The 22,098-nt window shown below is 32.6% G+C and overlaps 1 protein-coding gene across 2 annotated transcripts in view; it reads right to left on the reverse strand.

Moving 5' to 3' along the window:
* Window positions 1-22,098, reverse strand: part of LOC125076086 (homeobox protein caupolican) — a 62,671-nt gene that overhangs the window by 33,103 nt on the left and 7,470 nt on the right. Inside the window, exons 2-3 of one of the 2 annotated variants that reach the window (XM_047688037.1) lie at window positions 7,308-7,618; window positions 1,551-1,660 (exon numbers count right to left, since the gene is read on the reverse strand). In XM_047688037.1, the coding sequence (XP_047543993.1) occupies window positions 1,551-1,660; window positions 7,308-7,586 (389 nt within the window). In that variant the 5' untranslated portion in view covers window positions 7,587-7,618. Of the gene's footprint in view, window positions 1-1,550; window positions 1,661-7,307; window positions 7,635-22,098 lie in introns of both variants that reach the window. The other variant, XM_047688036.1, reaches the window with a different exon arrangement.

The following is a 22,098-nucleotide window of genomic DNA, read 5'->3' on the forward strand; positions in this document are numbered from 1 at the left end:
TCAATCAAAGAAAAGAAAAGGAAAGTGTTTTTCTTTCAGCTTGGAAGTTATACAGTGACAATAAAATATAATAATCCTAAAACCAAATGACAATATCGTATAATTGTATTAATATTCGCTATTAAAACTGCAATTTTTATTTTCGTACGACGTGGGATCACCCTTACGCCGACAAACAACAAGGTGTTGATAATCACGACACAGCTCATATCACATAAACTCATGTTTAGTATCCTTTCCAATATGCCGCTATCAGTTTACATAAGAACGATGTTTCTTGTATGTGTCTTTGAGTTTGTGTTCGGTCGCGTTTGTAGTGATAAAGACTTGAATTTACCAATTATAGTAGCGGTTACCTTCTATTAGTCGAATATAATGTAACGGCTTTAATATAGAGCGATCAATACGTTTTGAACATTTAGTTTCTTTATTTTTTTTTTATTTTATTATATCTAATTTTACTAGCTGCGGTTATGTAAACTATTACAGCCATAAATATTACTGCTTCGTCTCGTGGGTCGTAGAATATCAGACAGTATAATCTTTTTAAAAAAAATTACAATCTAATGCAAAAACATTTCTTTCGAATAATACAGGAAATTCACATAAAAATATACTAAATATAATATTTCATAATATTAGATAAATTTGAAACGGGACTCGAAACGGAATCTGCATGAAAACATAATATTTCGAAACATTTCGATGTTTTCATAGTAATGGCCTTGTTTACGTTTTGTACGAATTGTAATAGAATATGTGTTTGAAAGCTTACCCACAGACAGATATTTGTAATATACAATAATAGTATTCATGACAATCTAGGTCAGGGGAAATCAAATCTCTGTACGGCAGATCGTGTTTTACCCTAAGTATTACCTTATTTAAAACTTTAAATGCATGAAAATAAATAACTTTAAAGATACTGTCGATATTTGAGTAAAATGATAGTTACGAGTCTATTTAGTCTTTCTAAAATAAAATCAAATTGATATTAATATTTATTTATATAATACGGAGTATTGCGTTAATGATGTATAGTCAAAGTAAAAACTAAGAAAAATTTAATGTGAGGCATATCTATGGAAAATAATTCATTGGATTTCAATGCATCTTGGCCTATTCTATATTTGTCATATGAAATTATTGGTGAAGTTTCATACTATTGTCATACACTTAGATGATTAAGAGTTGAGGGATTAATTACTGAGATTTGTCTTCATTGAAAAATTTCTAGTTTGTGAACTGAGCTATCTAACTTTGATCATATTTCTAACACAGCGTCAGAGTCTATCAATCCTAGTTATAAATAACTTTGGAAAAGTATCTATCAATAACTATTAATGAATGTGTTCCGAAGATTATTTTCTAAGAAAGAAAATCATACGAATGATGGAAACAGATCACTTCCAGTTTTAGACGTTGATTAACTTTATCTTAAATGAGAGGTTTCAACTGCTGATATAGATAGTTATCTAACAGTTTTTCTCAATGGGTGATGACTGATGTGCGATGATCGAGTACTTAAACTATAACTTTTAAAGACTTACCCATTAAATGGATATCCAGCGAAGGCTGCATCGTAGGGATGATAGACTGTAGGATAGGGCCAGCTCGCAGCACTAGCTGCGAGATTCTCTTTCAGCTCGATCCCTGCCGCCTGATTGAAGAAGAAGGTTTATCAGAGGTTGTACAAATAAGTTTTTACTATCATTATTAAATGATACATATATTCGCATTTTGTTTATTAATTGATAATATTTTTTAGTATTGGCTTTTTTGTTCGTGTTGTTGCGATAACTTTGGTTTTTGGTTTAAAGTGATCTTACTTACTTTTTGTATCTAAGGTTTTGGATCATTTGAATAAATTTATCGTTCGGTAATATTTGGATTATAATCTTAATGTTTCATGTAAGTAGAGTACACGTTACAATTAAGCCGTTTTCGTCTGCGGTAGATCTTAAGTCTTTATCTACCTAGAACTTGTTGAACGACGTTCCGGTATCACATTCACGGTAGCTTTAACTAAATCTATTATTGAACCGAGTTTTATTGATTTCTTGATGGATCGTTTCGATGGTTCGTCTCAACTCTTATTATTATTTAATGGGTTGATTGGAGTCTGAACATCAATCATTTCTGACAAATTATAATAGAGATTCTTAGACGGATTCTTTGTATTATTAAGCTTCGTTTGTTTTTGTTGTATTTAAGGGTTAAAATATTATATACATTAAGTATAGTATAATTTTTAAAGTCTTTAAACTTACTTTTGGGAATATTAGTTAAATTATACGAAGAGAGTGATCGACTTGGGTGTAGAAGTTAAAATAGAATCTTTTCATTCATAGCTAAATGTAGACATTTTACAACGGCATTTTAGGTATTGGAATACTCAAAAAACCAATTCAAGGATTATAACAATTTATTCTCTGTTCCTCACATCATTAAAAGTCAGTAAATCTCAATACAAACTAAGACAATATTTTTTACATCAGACAAAACGCATTTGTGTCGAATATAAACATTGATATTATACTTTCGTACAAGCTAACAACGCTATAATTATTCAACGATCGAACATCGAACATCGAAAAGCGGAATGATCTTTAATATTTCATTAAAAAATTTCGAAAGCAGACATTTATAATGATGAATTTCATGTACGTCCCGAGTTATTAATAGGATATACGTTTTAAAATCGCGTAAAAAGCAAAGAAACGGCCCGTCGAGATGCGCGGGTCCAAAAAATTTATAGCGATGCATTAAAAATAACCCGGGAGCTCGTCTTAATGCGGTCAGCCAGGATAAATCTATCAAAAGATTTTGTTGTCCAACAACTTCATTGGTGGCCGAATCGAAAATCCGATAATAAATTTTACTCAAGTACGACAGCGTAATCCAGTCGCGCTGTCGCCCTTTGTTGCTCCGACCTCTCCGATATAATTCCGTTTTCTGTTACTTCAAATAATAATCGAGCTAAGCCGACTCGGATCTGCATTTGCTCGGATTTATTGGTTTCATACCACGGCGCCGATTTATATACGCTCAACGGAATCGGCAGCGTGCGACATCGATGTGACCGAACGTTGCCGTGACTTCAGCTCCAATCCTTTGATATATTCAAGTTATTGTAAACGTAATGCATTTGCGTATTATCGGGTAAAAATATATATAATAATATGTTGCAATTTACATTTGTACTTTAAGTAACGTGACTAATGAATAATCAAGAATGTTCTGTGAGGCGTGCGGATTGAAAAAAACTCGGTCATAATCTTTATTGGTAGCAACACTATAAGTTTAATGGATCCGTCTATAATCCCATTAACGTTAATAATATGTTCAACTAGGAATATTTTTATGGGACGAATAGTTTCATAATCCGCTGAACGGTCCCGCTGACACGCAAACGGAGCTCGCGAAGCTCTTAGGCTACTCGCAGACTTAAGACACGGCTGTCTTAAGACGACTTTAAAGACTAATGTTTGGTCATCTTTACAAGGTAACTTTTTGACATTGTACTTTTACAAGTCTTCCTAAGAAAAACAAACTCCAAAGGTTGTAGAATTTTGAAGTTTTGTTTTTATTTTATTTCGAACGTTGTGAAATGAAACTGTTTACAAACAAAATGTCGTAATTTCACGAATTTTGTCCAAACTTTGTAATCAATTGGTATTGAATAATATTTGTATTTTAATTTTTTAACTTTCGAATTAAAATGTAATTATGAGAAGAAAAAGTTCAGTCAAAGAACAAAAAATTGTTTGAAATCATAAAAGAAAATTTACTTTCTTAAAAGTGAAATTACATAAGATTTATTTCGTTTTGATTTCCAAGATATTAGGCCGATTACAAGCAAAAAACAAACTTGTCTTAAGATTGACTTAGGCTTTTCGATTCATTGCGTGATCAATAGGATTATTAATTCGTATATTTAACATTTTGAAATTAATTTTTAATGAACTTGCGAACAAAAACTGGTTGTAAATGTTATAGGTTTAATATAAATGTTACTTATCTTTATATTTAACAAAAAATCACCCCAATGAATGTTTTAGCGCTTGTAATTTAGTCTCTATAAAATTATATTGCGTTTTTTACATAAGAATTGAATTTTTTATTTTATAACGTATCATATAATATAGCATTTAAGAAACCTAAGCTTATATGAATAAAAAATTACACAATCATAAAGTTAAATTTAACCTTATATATCAAGCCAAATAATACAAAATAAACAGGGTTCAATTAAAAAATATGTGTACTCGTATTATATCCAGAATATCGTTCACACGAGCTATTCAGATATATGTACATTAATTTATTTAACAGAACTATGTAGTACATTCCACGTGTATTGTGGAAAAGGGTAAAATCCTCGAGAAACAGACAAAAACTTAAATATTTGTTTGTCTGTTCGATAAAGAAACGCTGTCATAACCCGACATCTAAATTTCAAACTAAACAAAGATCGCTCGAACACGACTATTCTTACGCAGTCAAAACGGTATAATAAATTGTAGATGAAATAAAAGGCGTGTAAAAAAAGTGGAGCCATTGAAGGCGGGTCGGAGTTAACACTTTCGCTACAGATGATAAACGACCATTCCTCCATGAATGATTGAATCATCTACCGGGACACGTTCACGGGCCTTTTAACACCTTCCTCGAAGTTTTACTACACGTCATATATTACGTGCTTTGGCTACTTTTATGTTGTTATGATCATTATCATTCAAAGTCACCCACGCGGCGGGCGGCGAACCTCAAACTACGACGCTTTAATACGTCACTTTTATCGCAACTTTATTTTCGATTATGAAATGCTTTCAATTCGGCCGTTATTTTGTTCGTAAATAAGAAACAATTTAAAAGCAATAATATTATTATAGGTAATATTTAAACGGAATTATTTTTTACTTTATAAATATGAATGAATCGGAACACCCTGTGTTATCGAAAACCATCGATACACTCGTATCACACGCACGGGACGGACCGAGAACTTACCTGTTAAACGAATTATGATATTAAATCTGTCCGAGTCAGAAAATAACTTTTTGTTACGACATACAACGAAACATACATCATTGGATTAACAAACTAATTTATTCTTTACACACAGAGTTCTGGCGTCTACTTAACACTGGTTTCTTACGTTCACGACTGTTTTGACATGTGCCACTAATTATTTTAACTTAATGCCTTTCACATAGAATAGGTAGCTGCGGTGAGTATAATCCTCTCGGATGTACAATAATCATCTCCGAAATAATTCCTTAAGGCTTTGTCACTACAACTCTAATGTGATTATTAATATATTTCTATAATGTATACAATCGTAAAGATTTCATTATTATTTGTATGTCCCGTGTATTAGATCGGAGATACAAATAATTTGAGACATCCGTTTTTAATTCAGCTATAATGATATCAGCGTTTTATAGTCGTTTTTTTTTTTTAAATTGACCGGTAATCATGTTATTTGTGACCGATTTGAAATTATTAATGAACAAAATTCTTGCGAACGTCCGTAGCATTTTGTATTGTGGATGTTTTTAAATTTATGCTGATCCTAAGATGAAGTGAGAACTCTAAGCATATTAAATTATATTTATAATATATCGTACGTTTAAATTAAACATAATAATCTCAACTGTTTATTTTTATTATGTTGACAAATATTGGGTAAAAAAAACTATTACGAAGCTAAGTTCGAAATAAATATCAAAAACGTTCGATCGCGCTATTAAAAAATAATCGTTCAATGTCAAGGCATGATAAATAATAATATTTCTATTTCTGTCTCTATTTATACCAATTGAATAAATTTAAGCTTCCTTTCGAATCTCCCTTTATGGCGTAGAAAATATCAATAAGTTCATTTATGAACTTCAAAGATCCCTGAAAGCGTGGAGAGGTGAAAAATTTAGAACAATAGGATTAATGTTTTTACACGCCAACTTGAATATTAGTTTTCAATGAAATTAAAAAGAAACACGCAGGACGATATAGTTACGAGATAAATGATAACTCTGCAATGTTCCACAAACAAAAAAATCACAATCTTCAAAATATATACAAGCTTATCGGCGTTGAGACGCCGACATTGTTTTTTATTCGAACTAATTAATTAATTTCTAAAACTATTCAACATACAAAACGACTTATAATAAGTGTTTTATTATATGTGGATAAAATAAGTAAAGTTCCTAGCCGCCCAAACAAGAGGCAAATCGAACTAACATGCATATTTATTAATAATGCAAAACAGAATGAGATAAAGCTTACGATTGATAACGATCTTTGACTTTACCGATATTTTAAGTAAATATATAATCAGAGATTGGCCGATAATGGCAAGATAGTGCAGAAACATGTTAAATACTTGTTTAAAATGCGTAAAAGTGTAGTTTCCGAGAAGTCCAACTACCATAAACAACTTTGGGTTTATCTAGATATCTACGGATTAAAACTAAACTAGCGTCTTTTCACTAGACGATTAAAAAAATATGTCAAGGCATTTATATGTTAGAGGTTTTATTACAAAATTGATTGAGTGTATTCATAAATTAAAAAAGCGATAAAATTGTTGTTTTAAGTAAGTCGGTTTAAAAAAATAGGTACTCGTTGCCCAGCTACCTCGCTACCTCGCTACCTCGCTTTTTTGCGTGTGTTTTAGAAATCGCAGTGATTACAATCTGGCGTTTCAAAGGAAAACAAATAATCTTTGATATTTTACGACTTGATTTACATTAATTTTTATTTATCTTTATTACAAATTTCCAGCGGTTTTTATGGTGCGTTGTGAATTTTAACAGGTGTTTGATGTAAAATTCATTTAATTATTTGCGAGACATCATCACGGCTATTATTGTAAGTATTAATTTTTTCGAGTTATTCATTAAATTAATGTAATTTTTATATTTTAACATGTCGTTTGTAAGTATTCAGTGAGTCGAATTTATTACATGTCTGTGACAGGTACTTTCGCGTAAGTATAAGTTTAGTAACCAGTTATTAACACCTATGTGTTGATTAGCATAACCCATGACTAATTATTTATAAAGTAGGTCAAACCGCGCCGACGACATTTCGTGAGGCTCATTCGTGGTCACTTCGTTTTTCGTATCACACTGCGTATTTTATCTGTATTTATACGTCGACTTAAATAATAAAATTCACGATAGCAACACAAATGCTTTTGTATTTTTTATCAAGTTTATTATAATTTATATGAAACATTATACTATTAAAAATAGAAGTTTCGTGTAAACGATGTTACCGCAAACCTTAATACTTACTGTGTTCGCGTAGAACGGGGGCTGATCCGCGGCGAGAGCTGGGAAGTAGGCGGCCATGCCGGCTGCTGTAGCTGCGTCAGGGTATGGAGCGCTGTACATGGACAGCGGCACGCCAGACGCGAGTCGCTGGTAGTTAAGAAACTCGTATTGACACGAGCACACAGTCTGTCCCGTGATGGGGTCCTGGAATATAGGACGGCCGGTGTCGCAGCAGCGGCTTGCGGGGGCGGGCGAACTCGGCCGCGCCGCGCCGCTTGCGCCGCCCGCCCCACCGCTCATCCCCGCCTGCGTCGGCGGCGGACTGTTGGAGGCTGTCGATATGGTGCTCTGTAAGTTGTAAATTTTTAAAATGCCTTTATGGCGCGTTTTCACATTCGCTGGTGCGGAACTGCATTACAAATTGGAGGCCTCCGTGCGCAAAGCTGATTCGCATCGCAAGACGGTATGCTCACATGGCTATCCATCAGCCACGACGGGTATTGATGCATGTGAAAAATGAGAACGTTCGATGTGTTATAAATGTGCATTTAACGAGTGCGAGGGGCGCATGGGCGTAACTGTCGCTCGTCAACTCGTAGGCAAATCGGACACGCTCGCGAAACCCTTTCGATGCATTGTGTGAAGGAATTAGATTACTCGTAGTCGCATTAGCGCGATACGATACATGAATTCCGAACATGACAATGGCACCGGGCGGGCATATTGTTGTCGTAATAGATTTATTCGAGGGACTACCTGAATCGATAGCGCGGTCGCAGAATAAACATCCGTCCGTTGTCCGAGAACAAAGAGGAAGACGCGACCCGAGCCCTTACGGTCTTCTTAATTGAGCGCTGCGAATTCATACGTGGATAAATAACTTTCTAAATATTTGTCATTCGAATGAAATATGGTCTACGGCCCAAAGACTCAGTTCACTCAATGGGATTAGAGACCGAAAAATGCCACCCGACCGCTCGTGATACGAGTCCCTGACATCGGGAAGAAAACATGAATTAAATCTCTTTGTGTCCATTCTGTGTTATTATAGGATGTTTCCGGATAAAATAAATTATGTTTGGGGATAAATCTTTGTGTCGTAATAAGGTCTGTGATATATCGTTGACGTTTCGGATGACAAGTTATTATTCGAGCTCTTTTAAGCATGTGTGTAACGGCCGGAGACATTTGGTCTCTGTAACCCCTAGCTATGTAAACCGGTGTAGGTAAGCGTAGTGTCTCGTGTGCTGCTATAGGATACGAGCTGTCCATCCTATGGCTTCAGTCGCCTTAAACGTATCCGCCATTTTAAATCGGAAAATCACCTATGGGAGGGCCGCGTTACCACCCGGCTGAAAACATTTATTGTGCCGAGGGAATTATTGAGGTAATCCCGAAGCCGTTAAATGTCGGATCCCTGTATTATCTACATTACATACCCAGCATAGTTATTTAATCCTTGCCAGCAATACGTATACCGCGGGTTCGAGGGCTATATCGTTTAGCTTCTTGTGGAATCGACCTTATGTCGACGGAGTAGGGAGGATAATGAGTGCGAAGTGGTATGCGGATGAAATCGACGCCGGTGCTTATAGGGGATACGGTTCGTTCGAATGATACGAGCATTTGTTGGTTGAAACGACGGAGTACCTGTATTACGTCATGCGTTATTTATTCCGCCATTGAAAATGATTCTATAATTAAACGTGTTTTTTTATTGGCTACGTGTGGTGTTGGTTTATAAAATCTTTGTATTTTTCTTTTGTTTTAGTGTAACCGTAGCTTAACAATGAACTAATTATTTCAAAGTTATGTAATAAATATTACTTGTCGTATGTATTAAATATATGTAATAGAAAATATAAATAAATATAAAGAATTAAAAATAATAATATTGTAGAATATATAATATAATATCTTAAGGGGTTTTCAAACGTGATCATAATATATGTTTTGGTATATATCGTTAACTAATATCGACTATTTCATTCCAAGAACATTAACTTGATATTACTCAAAGCATAAACATGTCACTTATAGTGTTTATGATATAATAACAACAATTAACATAATTATGAAATTTAATTAATTACATTTACGCTTACGTCTAATATGTATGTTTTAGTAGTTTTTAATGTTGAAAATATTTAAACTTTCTACGAGATACTGTTACGCTTTCTACGGAAAGAATGTAAATCAAAATTTTAACTAAACTATTTTTATTAACCTATAACAAATAGTAAATTATGTATAATTTGTGTATTTTTTTATTTTTTATAAATCTTTCTTCCTTATAATTCAACGCCAGACGTATTCATTGCAGGCGTTAGTCAAAACTGTCGTGACGTTAAATTAGTGTCGAATAAGTGGACGCGTAAAATATTATGACCGTTAAAACTATTTAGCGTTTTCGATTAATCTGTTACGTTTTTAAATTTAGAATTTTAATTATTATACGGTTCGGTATGTAGGTCATCATCGTACTATATAATATAAGGAACTAATAATATTACTCATTGACGCTTAATACGTTATTCTGTTCCTCAAATCAGAACGTGCTAAAATCATTTTAATAAATAAAATACGATATTTTAAAAATAGAACATCATAATTTTTTTTTAAATGTCTATTCTTCGACTCGAATGTGTCGTATCTCATGTCTGTCTTGTTTCAAGTATCAATACTAAGGGTGCTTAGCGGTAATAATCTAAACATCTGATGAACGTTGACATTTTACAGCTTTGCACTTAAGGGACTCCATCACTTTTCAAGGAAATTAACGCTCTTGGGACTACGATCTGCCAGATTTCTCGCTTCGATTGATGTATTTCAAATTAAAACTTGCTGCTATGATTTTATAGCCCATTTTTAATAAGCATCACATTTTTTAAGCTGTGCAAGCTATTATTAGATTTTAAAAAAAGAACGACTTGATATATTGGATTAGGATTTTATAATTTTTTTATTATAATATATGTTTAAAAAAAAAATATATTGATTGATGTTTATAGTTATTTACTTTTAAAGTAATTCTAAGTTCCATTTGTCTATTAATAAAAGTTGGATCTATCTCATCTAGGGAGTGACTGATTCGTTCGTGAACGTTCGAATGGGTATAAGTTAAGTTTATCGAACAGAAGACGAATGTTTCTGGTACAGCAAAACGTCTGATAAGGGAATGTGTTTCTTTATCACTTCACTCCGGTAATGCCCTAACTGTTACGCACATATATAAGTACGTTGTTAGATAACCAGAACAAAAAAGTTGTCATCATATCCTTTTAAAATATCGGACGGTTCAAGGATTAAAGTGCCGCTGGCTAATCTCAGGCAGACATCTTTTAAAAAACAAACATGATGTGTCTTTTTGTCATTCCTTTTTTTATTGTAGCCCACAGGATGTGTGTAGTCGTTAAGTTCTTTTAAGTGTTAAACCTTGTAACTGAATATTCGAGCGTATAAGGGTTCGATCTATTTGTTAAATAATGTAAAAAAGTTTAATCTTAGAGAAATCGGACCCAATGACATGAATTTCGTTAAAGATATCAAGCGGCAAAAACTTTGACGTGCACGGTGAGCGGTGACGTCCGCGCAGGTATTGAAGGGTTTTTACCAAAGTCGGCCTTTGCATCATTAAAGTATTAAATTTACGATAACGCTAAGTCTACCGAGATATCATTCAGTTAAGCTAATTCCAAAACTGTTCGAATGTCGAAAATGTATTTTGTTTCGAAGTACTTTTTTTTCATTTAAATTCTATATGTACATATAACCCAGACTAAGAACTCATTTTGTACAACATTTTTTTTTCTACTAATAAAACGTATATTTTCATATTTCAAATAAAGAACAAAAAGTATACGTTTATTAATAAATTACGTAGAAATGTAAGATTATTTTGACGTTTCTTTGTATAAATTCTATTGAAACGATGATAATATAAACGTAGGTGGGTTCATTAAATACATAATTACACGTAAGTGCAAAATAATGTTGCCGCGATGAAAACAAACGCTTCAATGTTGCCCTTCATAGACGTTTCCAATTAAAAATACTTTCAGATAAAATTTTATTACATTCAAAATAAAAACAATGTTAATTAATGCTCGTGTGGCACGCACATGTTTTTATTTACATGTTACATGTGCCTGTTCCTGAGACTTATCGCGGAAGAAACTGTCTCGTCATTGGACCTTTAGTTGTATAATTTACGATAACTTCTAAATATCAATGAATGACTAAAAATTGAATAAAATGTAATGAGACCGTAAAAACAAGATATTTAAAAATATCATTTTTTTGTGCGTTCGTTCACTGCATATCACGTAAACACTTATAACTGATGTGATATTAAACTTAGCTCAATTTTATAACAGATTGCTTTTTCAAGTTTCCAAAGATTTTCCAGTACTCGATAATAACGAGGTCAATAATTTAGAACACGGTCTAAGCTGTGTCATGTTTTGTATCAATTACAAAAACATAAATAATAATCAAAGTACGATTACAAAAGCGAAAATTTTGCGCTACTAATATTATTATGCGAACGATAGACCGATGTGAGTCATAAAAATAGTTTCACAACCAAAAAACTAGACTTAATTTATGCAAGCTATGCTGTGATATAAAACACGATATAATTCGTTCCTGATAAAGGATTTAAATCGATCAGGAAAGATCAAGTGCGAATTAACATAGCTGAGTTCCTTTGAATTGTAAAGTGTTCGAAATTCAAAATACTTTATTCAAGTTCTCAAAGCAGTTTTGAAACGTCATTTGAAGAGATCGAACGAATTTAGCTTATATTTTGTAATGTTGATTCTACTAAAATCATTTTTTATTTTATTAAGTTGTTTTTTTTTATAATTATACATCGAATAATTGGCAAATGTAAAATTGTTTATTATAATTTGCAAAAGTTTTAATTTTTTTTAACTGAACATATATCTTACACTTTTTTTTTAATCCTATCAAAGTGCTAAAGCACTAGTATTATAAATCCTAATATCATAGTGACGATTTCTGGTTAACACCCTTATACAAGATTACAGACCGACTCTAAGTTTAATTTATATAATCATAGGTATCACCCTCAACCCTTTCGAGTTTAAAGTAATAACTCAGTTAGACTAATCTCATTCGGATTAACGTTTAGTGATAACCGTGACCGGTGTCTTAGAGTACAATAAGTCTCGAAATTATATACCAACAAGCACTCATTGTAACAGTTACAAGTCCAACTGATATTGATTGTGTTTTACTGATTTATTTGAGGTCGACTATACTATTATCCTCAAACGAATTTTGGGAAATTAATTGAAGCATTTTATATAATTATACTGTTGCATAATTGTCAATGAGTTTGGTTAACGATCCGCTTTCAAATCTTTTTACTTATTTTTTGCATCAAAAATCGATTCCTGTTAAGATGTGAACTTTTGTTTATTTAAAGTATTCAACATTATTCCATATTCATTAAAGATAGTTTAAAATTAAAATCGAATCGATGATCGATTCGGTTGAGGACATCAAAGAGTCGTGGATTCAAATCAATCCATCACTATTACGAAGACAAAGACGAATATATAGATTAGAATATTGTTTTAGTTTTATCGAATTAAATGCAAATTATGAATCGAATTTGTCGAACGCTTTATGATAATAAATTAACATATGATTCGGAGTTTTTATACCGACTATTGATTTAACTTAACATTTGTTTCGGTTAACTTTGTTATAAACTAGTTGTTAATCGAAGGCCCCTTTTTGAATAATTCTTTAAACTACGTAATTTAATCTGTCCGAGGTGTTTATTATTAGATTACGTTGATAGGTTAAACTTAACTAAGGTTGGGTTGTCATAATGAAGGGCATCACCTGCTCGCCAGATTATTGACAATCAAAGCATGTATTATACATTCATGGTCTACTTAAAATAAATAATAAATTAAATAGAAAAATAATACTTTAGAAGCAAACGCGTGTTTCTCACAATGGTGGTGGTTTGAGGCGTTTGCACTGCGAAGGCACCCCGACCGATAGATTTAAGATATTATATCCTTTTTTCTTTTAATTCCACTTGGTCACTCATCCTCCAAACCGGAACAGTATCACAAAGTATTGAATGTTGATGTCCTCACAAAGTCTTACGCATATGCCTATCGTTGCGTAGGAAGCAATTGGCCTCAGTGTTTTGTAACTTTTATTTATGACACCTCCTGATTCTGTACCTCTCTCTGTCGAGACACATTAAAGAGATAAAAGAACAATCGATCGAATAGAAATAAAAATCGTTTTCAATAATCACCGCGTACACCTTTCGCTTTCGACTATATCATTTTATTAACATAAAATTTCGTTTCTAATTGGACAATTACAGGTATCGTCATTTCGTCGACCTCTGCCGTATCCTGTCGGAGATATACGACCCGATAACAGACCGCCCTCAGATGTAAACCTTTCGTAATGTATTCACACCTTTCCTAATTAAGCTCGAATTAGGGATAAATAAATATTGAAGGAAGTTCGTTCTAATGCCCCGCAATGTAAAGATAAGTATGTACGTACCTAATAATAGTGTATAATGATAATAACGCATATTAATGGGATCGCCCGCGCCGGACCGTTTCACTTCTTTAAATATTCATGTGTTTGTAATTTTAGTTACGTTTATTATAATAAACAGTTTTATTTTGATTTGATTATTATTTTATCAAAATTATATCTGGTTGATGATTCATGTCGAACGATGGCAACATTCTCGGAATTAAAGCGACGAAAAAACGAATTATAATTCTTAAATAGTCTTTTTTTATAGTGTCATCTATCAATGCAAAGATCTTAATGAATAATATTAAGAAAATAAATTTAAATCATACAAAAACAAAGTTAGTTAAAAGCACCGACAATGTAATCTTTATCACTTGAAGCGGTGTCGAAACGGACAATGAAATGATTATAATATTATAACATTTTTAAGTGCGAAGTTATTCGTGTGAAAACGTAACTAACAAAAAAAATCTCTTAGTCCTTAACTACGTAAATTAATAAACACAATGTGTGTTCGCACGAAATTGAACCTCAAAGTTTGGGTTTAAAGTTTTAAATTGTTTGTCAGGGACGTCGGACAGACAACGTTCGAAACTTCCGTACAGCTTTGGTTAACCACTATATAAAGCGGGCGTTTTGTGAAATGCATTCTATAATTAATTTGTATTCGACCAATTTCCATCGGTTCCGGATGATTTTATAATTACAGAGTAAAAATATCTTCCCAATATTACGACAGCGATTGATTTATATAAATGCGAAACGAGTTCTTTCTTTTTTAAATCCGTATTTAAGTATTTATTTATTTTTCTTATAGTTGTAAATCAGGTGTCTATCGATTTTGATATTATTATTTATAGTTCATATCAAGCAATTCTCAAGATTTGTTCTAAATTTTTATCTGTTTACGTTTCAAACTAAAAAATATATATAGAGCTTGTATATGCTTTTGTCAAAATTAAAAAATGTCCAACTTCAAACAACTAATTAAGTTAAAAAGAGTTACCGAGTTTCTTGTGGTTGTTAAAACGAGTCTGAATTATGAAACTACATTTGAAATTGAATTCGTGAAAATAATAATCGCAAAAGACTAATTGGACGAAGAATATTTTGACGTAAAGTTCGACATTTTATTTAATATTTTGCGATAGTTACTAATTATTTTATGAACTTTGACACATTGGACGTTTATATGGATTTATCGTATTAGCTAAATCGTTGCTTTTGCAGTTAGTCTAATGTATTAACGTATCGACGAACCACACCGGGGCGCTGAGCATATCATTGAGCGCGTTGTTATAATATCTGGATTATCGATCCCGAGGTTCAACTCAATTAAAAAGTTATTGAATTTATCTTTTTATAATACACCTACAGATACTTAAAATAGCTTTATAAGAAACTGTTCCACGTTTCTGATGAGCCATGAGATTCAGATGCTTTGTGATTCAGAAAGGTAATAGGGACAGGATCACGGTGACAGACCACAGGACAATCTTTAGGTCGACGTGTTCTTTCTATAATTTGTATCCTATCATGCCCGTGCTATTGTTTACTATTTTACATTGCATATTATATAAGTTCTCAATGTAAATATGTTTTAAGCGAATAGAATATGTCTGTCAATAACAGTCCGATGTGTAAATCATAGTGTTAACTCCCAGGCCTCGGAAAGTACGTAAAGCCGTTGGTCCTGTGTCTGAACACTCCCCGGTCGTGTCGGATAGCCGTCTCATCGAATTATGAGAGGGAATGGTGAGTGCACCTGTGTTTGTGCACACACTTGAGTACTACAATATATCCTGTGCAATGACCGAAATCGGTTACGAGGACATCAACCGTATCATATTGTACAACGAGAGTGCATCTTAAATTTATAACACGTACGTAATTGTAGCACAGATGCCGAAAATAAAATTATAGTATTTGTTGACTTTCAGGCAGAATATATAATATTAAATGTATTTAATTGATTGGTCGGAAGGTGTATAATGTCGGTTCTTATCGGTAGAAGAACGTCAAGCCCTAGAATCTACATTGCAAACTGGTAGATTTACAATTTGGTAATATAATCATGCAAAATCAAGATTATAAAATGCTTGTAAAGCATCATTGAATAAAATATATTTTTTTCGTAGATATATTACTAAGTCAGTTTAACATTTACGGTCAAGATGGCAACGAAGGTTTTTTTTTTAAATTTGAAACGGATCATAATCGAAAAGTATTGAAAAAAATGAGAACGTGTTATAGAAGCGAGCCGTGGTGTAAATTGATATATTTTATTAAGACGTGTTTTATGGAGAGCTGAAATCTTTAATGTCGGTCCCAATTCTTGTAATACCTTTTTTGAATGCGTTCCCGAATAAACAGGTCGATACTAAAATGAACTGTAACGACTTAAAAATTAAGTTTATAATCCATTAAACTGTTTTATTAAAAGTTACTTGACGAAGGCTTTCCGGGTCGGTTCGTAATCGAAGCGTACTTTATTGTATTCCATTCAAACAACTCATTCATAAAATTGCGATTTCTCAGCAACCGGAGATGTGACTTCATCATAATCAGAAACATTTATGGGATTAAAATGTTACATTACAGAGTTAAATGCCCATTTCATCTGACATCTGTATTTATTTCAGAAGATTAACAGAAATAAGGGCCAGTAAGTTAGTAACGGCGTTCCTTTTGGGGAAAATAATATTTAGTTCGATCACTAAAATATTAATTACGGAGATATTCAGCTAAGTATGTGATTCCAAATACAGATTAGACTATTGAAAAGCATCTCGGTGAAACCTATGTGACCTAGCCGAGCCTTCTTGTAATGAATAAAATTTAAATACTTAAACATTTATCTAAAACCTTAGGTTGTTATTTCTGAATAAGGTACGTGTACATTACGTTTGCAATGGCTTGCAATGGGTGTAATATTGAATTTCGAAATAAAACAGTCACTTTTAAATCCTATTATATATATTGTGTATTTAGAAAATCTAATTATTTGATACGTACGTCTTAATATTATCATGACAATATCTTTATTTTATTTGTGTTTAAATGAGTTTAGTATGATTGTGTTAAGTTGCTTTTAGAAGGGTATGTAAAAGGCGTCGCTTGCTATCTATATAAAATATTGCCGTGTAAGTATGAGCTTTGTAAACTCTATTGCAGTAACGATACGTCCTGTTATATTCAACGCGTAATGTTACATATAATGTCGGTATGTTTTGATTTCTCAGGAACCAGTCATATATTTCGAGGAAAAATTGCATTTGTGGGTTAGATTTGGTTTCAATCAAATCCCTACATTAAAACAAGCTCTTGTTTAATTAAAATGTGTGTATTATATCGAACTCACACATACATAGAAGTTGAATAAAGGCAAGTAAAAATCGGTCAGCACTTGATTCGAATACAAATTATCTCGCAATAACCTCGCGGAAATTATTCGAATGAAACAATCCGTTCACCGATAAAAGTAATCGATACACGGTGCCAATAAACCAAAAGCCATATCCGAATGTCGTGATAGAAACGTATCATCAATCATCAGAGCGTTCGATCATTCCCGCTCACTGTAAACTTGTTCTAATGAACTTGTTCGGATTGTCCGCGGAATTTATTGGTCTCTTATGCGAAATAAACACGTGTCGGTCGATGCTAATATTAAACGTTTCAGTTCTTAATATTCCTACATTCCGTACGGAGGTTCAGTGTTTATGTTCTACGCGTTCGTATGAAACTACACACGTACGACACGAGAAAACTATTTTATTTGAGATAAATTTAAATGAGTTCATTTTTTTCAGTCTATCCATAAAACCATTTATTCAATAGTTTTGATTTAAATTTAAAGTATTTATTGAATAAGAGTATTAAGAATTAAGTGTTATGTATGTTTAAATTTTAATATAAGAATACCCCAATGACATTTCACTCGCCATTAAAATCAATATATATATATTTTTTTTATAAATATATTCCTAATTTAAAATTTGTTTGAGCGCGTCATTATTTATCTGTAACAGTATTCTAATACTTGGATCTTATTAAAAAAGTAAATAGGAATCTTGTTTGAATATTTATACGATTCCAATTTTGAATTTATATTTTAGCTCATCACTATCTTTGTATAACACATGCTTCATGAATAAAATTACAGAACTTACGTGCACTCGGCTCAATTTTTTTTATTGTTACATGTTATTTACGGTACAAGATATCTTATATACATATAATATTATCTCTATATACATATACGCGATCGAGTTGTAAATTTTATAAAACTAATCAAATTTCGTACAAGAAAAGTCACAAAATCGGTTTTTATTAATGCAATGTACTTTAATAATTACGAAATGAAACGTTACAATAAAACAATGTTTCGTACACATGTCCGAATGTACACTAGCGAATATTGAATCATCGAATATGGCCGTCATTAAAGCGTTACCGATTCAAAACATCCCGTGCGATTTCCAAGACTTTATCGCTCCCTGTCGTTACCTACTAATCGACCACTATTACTAAAATAACTGCAAATACCAAACGCAATAAGGCCACTAACATACGATGTGTACAATCGCAGCGATTCGTTACGGATATTCGCAATGGCTTTTTTGTTTGCTCTCTCGTTCCGTCGCTTTAATTTTAATATAAATAATATCATAAGTACTTGTAGGTCCGAAATTAAAAATGAAACGTGTATCATACTACACCATATTCAATGGAAATTTAATCTAAATCGATTATATTATCGATCAAGTAACGAATGCGGCGATTTAATCCAATCTCAGAGTCGAGTACCGCACTTGTAAGCAATGTTATTCGATAAAATATCGTTAAAACAAAACTATTATCTCATATATCTACGATTGAATTTTATCGATCGATATATAATCTGAGATTCATCAAAGCGGCGATACACCTCTGAAGGTACCACGTAATGGTAGCAGATAAAGACAATAATCGGCTAATTAAATTTCTTTTGAAGTTCCCATATCGTCAGAATCTTCGTTATCCCTCTTTGATTGCACGCGGTAATACAAAATGCAGGAGTTGATGTTATGTGATTAGAACCGTATCAGTTAGAATCTTATCTGTACTACCTGTAAATCATATTAAATTCGGTGCTATTGAGTTTGTCGAAATTAATACGAAATTACTATATTATCGCGTATGACATTAACATAAATTGCGGTCTGTGTACACAGTGTTATGTATACATGAAGTATATAACGCGGCTGTCGCGATGATTCGATGACTGTCGACGTCGCAGGGTCGTGGGCGAAACAACACCACTAATTGTCAAACACGTGTATTTTAGTACACATAATACTGTCTGTCGACTCAATTCTGTTGGTGATTGTGAATCTGGAGCGTCGATAGATCTATGGATTTCGAACGTCTTTAGATTACTCGGACGAGTTTATCTGCTCGCAAACGACATTATGACACTTCTTAACTTTAAACTTTTCAGTTAACCAATTTATAAGAATGTATTGTTTTTTTTCACGTTACTGATATTCCAAATTACTTTACTCGTTTAAAAATTGCGAAACTATTTCAAAGTGAATTCGCTTTTAATTAATAAATAAAATATTACAACATAACTGATAATAGTCTAGAACATATGTGTTTTTAAGAGATAATAACAACAAAATAACACGAGTATGGAGTGCGAAAAAATTAAGTACCTATTTATAATTCATAACAAGCGCAGTGGTACAAAAATGTACTCTATGTTGAAAGCGTTAGTGTTATAATTGCTACACGGGATCGAAGGTACTGCGTATAGCTTGCACACATGCATAAATCCGGTTGCGCCCGCGCCTGAGTCGCCGCAATTCGTCGATGTAACGAGACACGGTTACTCTTACGCACACGCTTCGTTTCGGAGAAATTAATTTAAGATTCCCCGAAAGCCTATCAGATTAGGGGTAGCCGAGATCCTGTTCACGGACCATTATCGTAATCGATATTCGATATCGGGTTAATGTTAATACCATTCAGCTATCGAAAAAATATGCGTATTCTCTCGATACATTACTCGCGAAACCGATTATATTATATCGATAATATATTTTAGAACAATGTTTTTACGTGGATTATCGTTTTCACATTAGAATCTAATTATTCAAATTGTTTGAACATTGTTATCGCATGTGTGGAACATGTAAAACAATTTTGTACACAGCTAATGCAAATAGAAATAAGTTTTTTAGAACATTATCATTTTTGTTTTCATAGTAACGTGTTATTTATATAACTATTTATTAATTTATATTGCTGATGTCACTGGGATTATTAATAGTAACGGATAATAATTGCAATTAGAGTGTATTAATTTCTAGAGAGAAAGGAACTTTTAAATTAATCCATTTATATTTATACATAATAACGATAAAAAAATAAACCTCTCGTACAGAACAATGGAAGGTACGTTTACTTAATTACAATTCCTTTTTTTTTTTTTCAGAACCGTTGAATGGCAAACACTAAAAGTTAAATTGTGCGTGAGAAAAAGAGGTCAAGACGGCTGGGAATGAAGGATTTTTGATGGCTTATTACGAACTTGGTTATTGCCCTGGATCCACTTGAGTTTTGTTTAGAAATGCCTTTTTTATTTTAAGAAATTATCATGTGTTGAAGCTCAAGTTTGTTTCATAGAATGTATTTTTATTTGCTCGAATCAAGATGAAAATTTTGTCTCCATTTCCTTTAACTAGATATTAAGTTTAATTACATGCCGTATCGAAATAGTGTAGTAAAAACGAACAATAGTAAATAATTGTAGATTCATCATGTATATGTTAATTTTTTTCTGTTTAAACGTATTTACATTCGAATAAATAAATACAAGTGTCCGCGAATATTCCTGTAAAAATGGTCACCGCGTCTAAATACACTTTTATAATACCAATATAGGTTTCGAATAAAACTTTTCAAAGGAAACATATCATACAACAAACTATTATATACATAATAAATTATCTGAAGTCCTTTATACGGCGCTGTGTCAAAAGCGATGTTTGGCCAAAATTTAATAATAAAAGCGTAATAAATAAAAATAACAATTCAGTTAGGAAACAATGAATGCCTCCATGAAACTCCGATGCTGTTTAATGTAGACATTAGGTAACGTTGGGATTTCTACCCTCTTGTTTTGTAAACTGACGATTTTAGAACGTATCACAATGACGTAAGATTGATATTCCGATGAAACGTAAATTCCAGTTGATATTTGGTTAGTGTGATAGCGAAGGGGAGATTGCATTGTAATTTATCAATCATTTGAGCTTAATTACACTATGATTTGTATCTGTTGACTTTTAAACCGTCTTTTGTAAAGGATTTTTGCGATTGAAAAAAAATATATTCATGTAAATAGTTATGTATGTTTACAACATTGTTGTATTAATACCGAGTACGCTGTAACGCAAAACAAGAATACTTTGTACTAGTCGTTCCGGTTCGAAGGGTGAGTAAGCCAGTGTAACAGGGAAAGGGGCAAAACTAACGGGTTAGCAAGGCAATCAGATAGAAAGCGCTCCCGAATATGCGTCTACCTTTGTGTACTACAAATATCCAGAACATTCGGTTCTTTAAAATTCGCCGGCGCGCCATGGACAAACTTGATGCACTGATGAGGGCGTTACAGATGACATTTGGTTTAGGTATTTAGCGTAATTTTTTAGTCCATACTCTTATCTCAATCATAGCTAAAAATAGTTGTTGCTAGTATTTTGTGGGTTTTTATGTAGGTACTATCTATAAAAAACTAAATCTGTTAATACGTTCTATGTGATTTAATTTACAGGCATACCGATAGACATTTGAGTTGTTATTTATGTTAAAATTTAAATAAAGCTCAGACTAAGTGTGGGCAGTTAATGATAATTACAAAGTACAATACTATAGTGAGGCAAATTAATAGCCATAGAACAAGAATCGTATCAAAATAAAACTCAATACCTACGGTTTATTTTGAGTGTACGACACAATTATACATTAACGACATTCAAACTCTCTTATTATGAACGTTATAAGGTCTAAAGTCGCTTTAAACACCATCAAATCCTGAGTCCTCTTAAAGCGTAGGCAGCATAAAAATTTACAACCCATTCTTGTTCTTAATTGGTGTTTAAATAAAAACGTACCGTGAACGCCACAGAGTAAGTACAATTGCAAAAGTGGTATGCACTAGACCGATCGACTCTAACAGTGAGACATATTTTTTATAAAGACAATTTCATATTTT

Source organism: Vanessa atalanta, chromosome Z (genome assembly GCF_905147765.1).
Source record: "Vanessa atalanta chromosome Z, ilVanAtal1.2, whole genome shotgun sequence".
Taxonomy (NCBI): Eukaryota; Metazoa; Arthropoda; class Insecta; order Lepidoptera; family Nymphalidae; genus Vanessa; species Vanessa atalanta.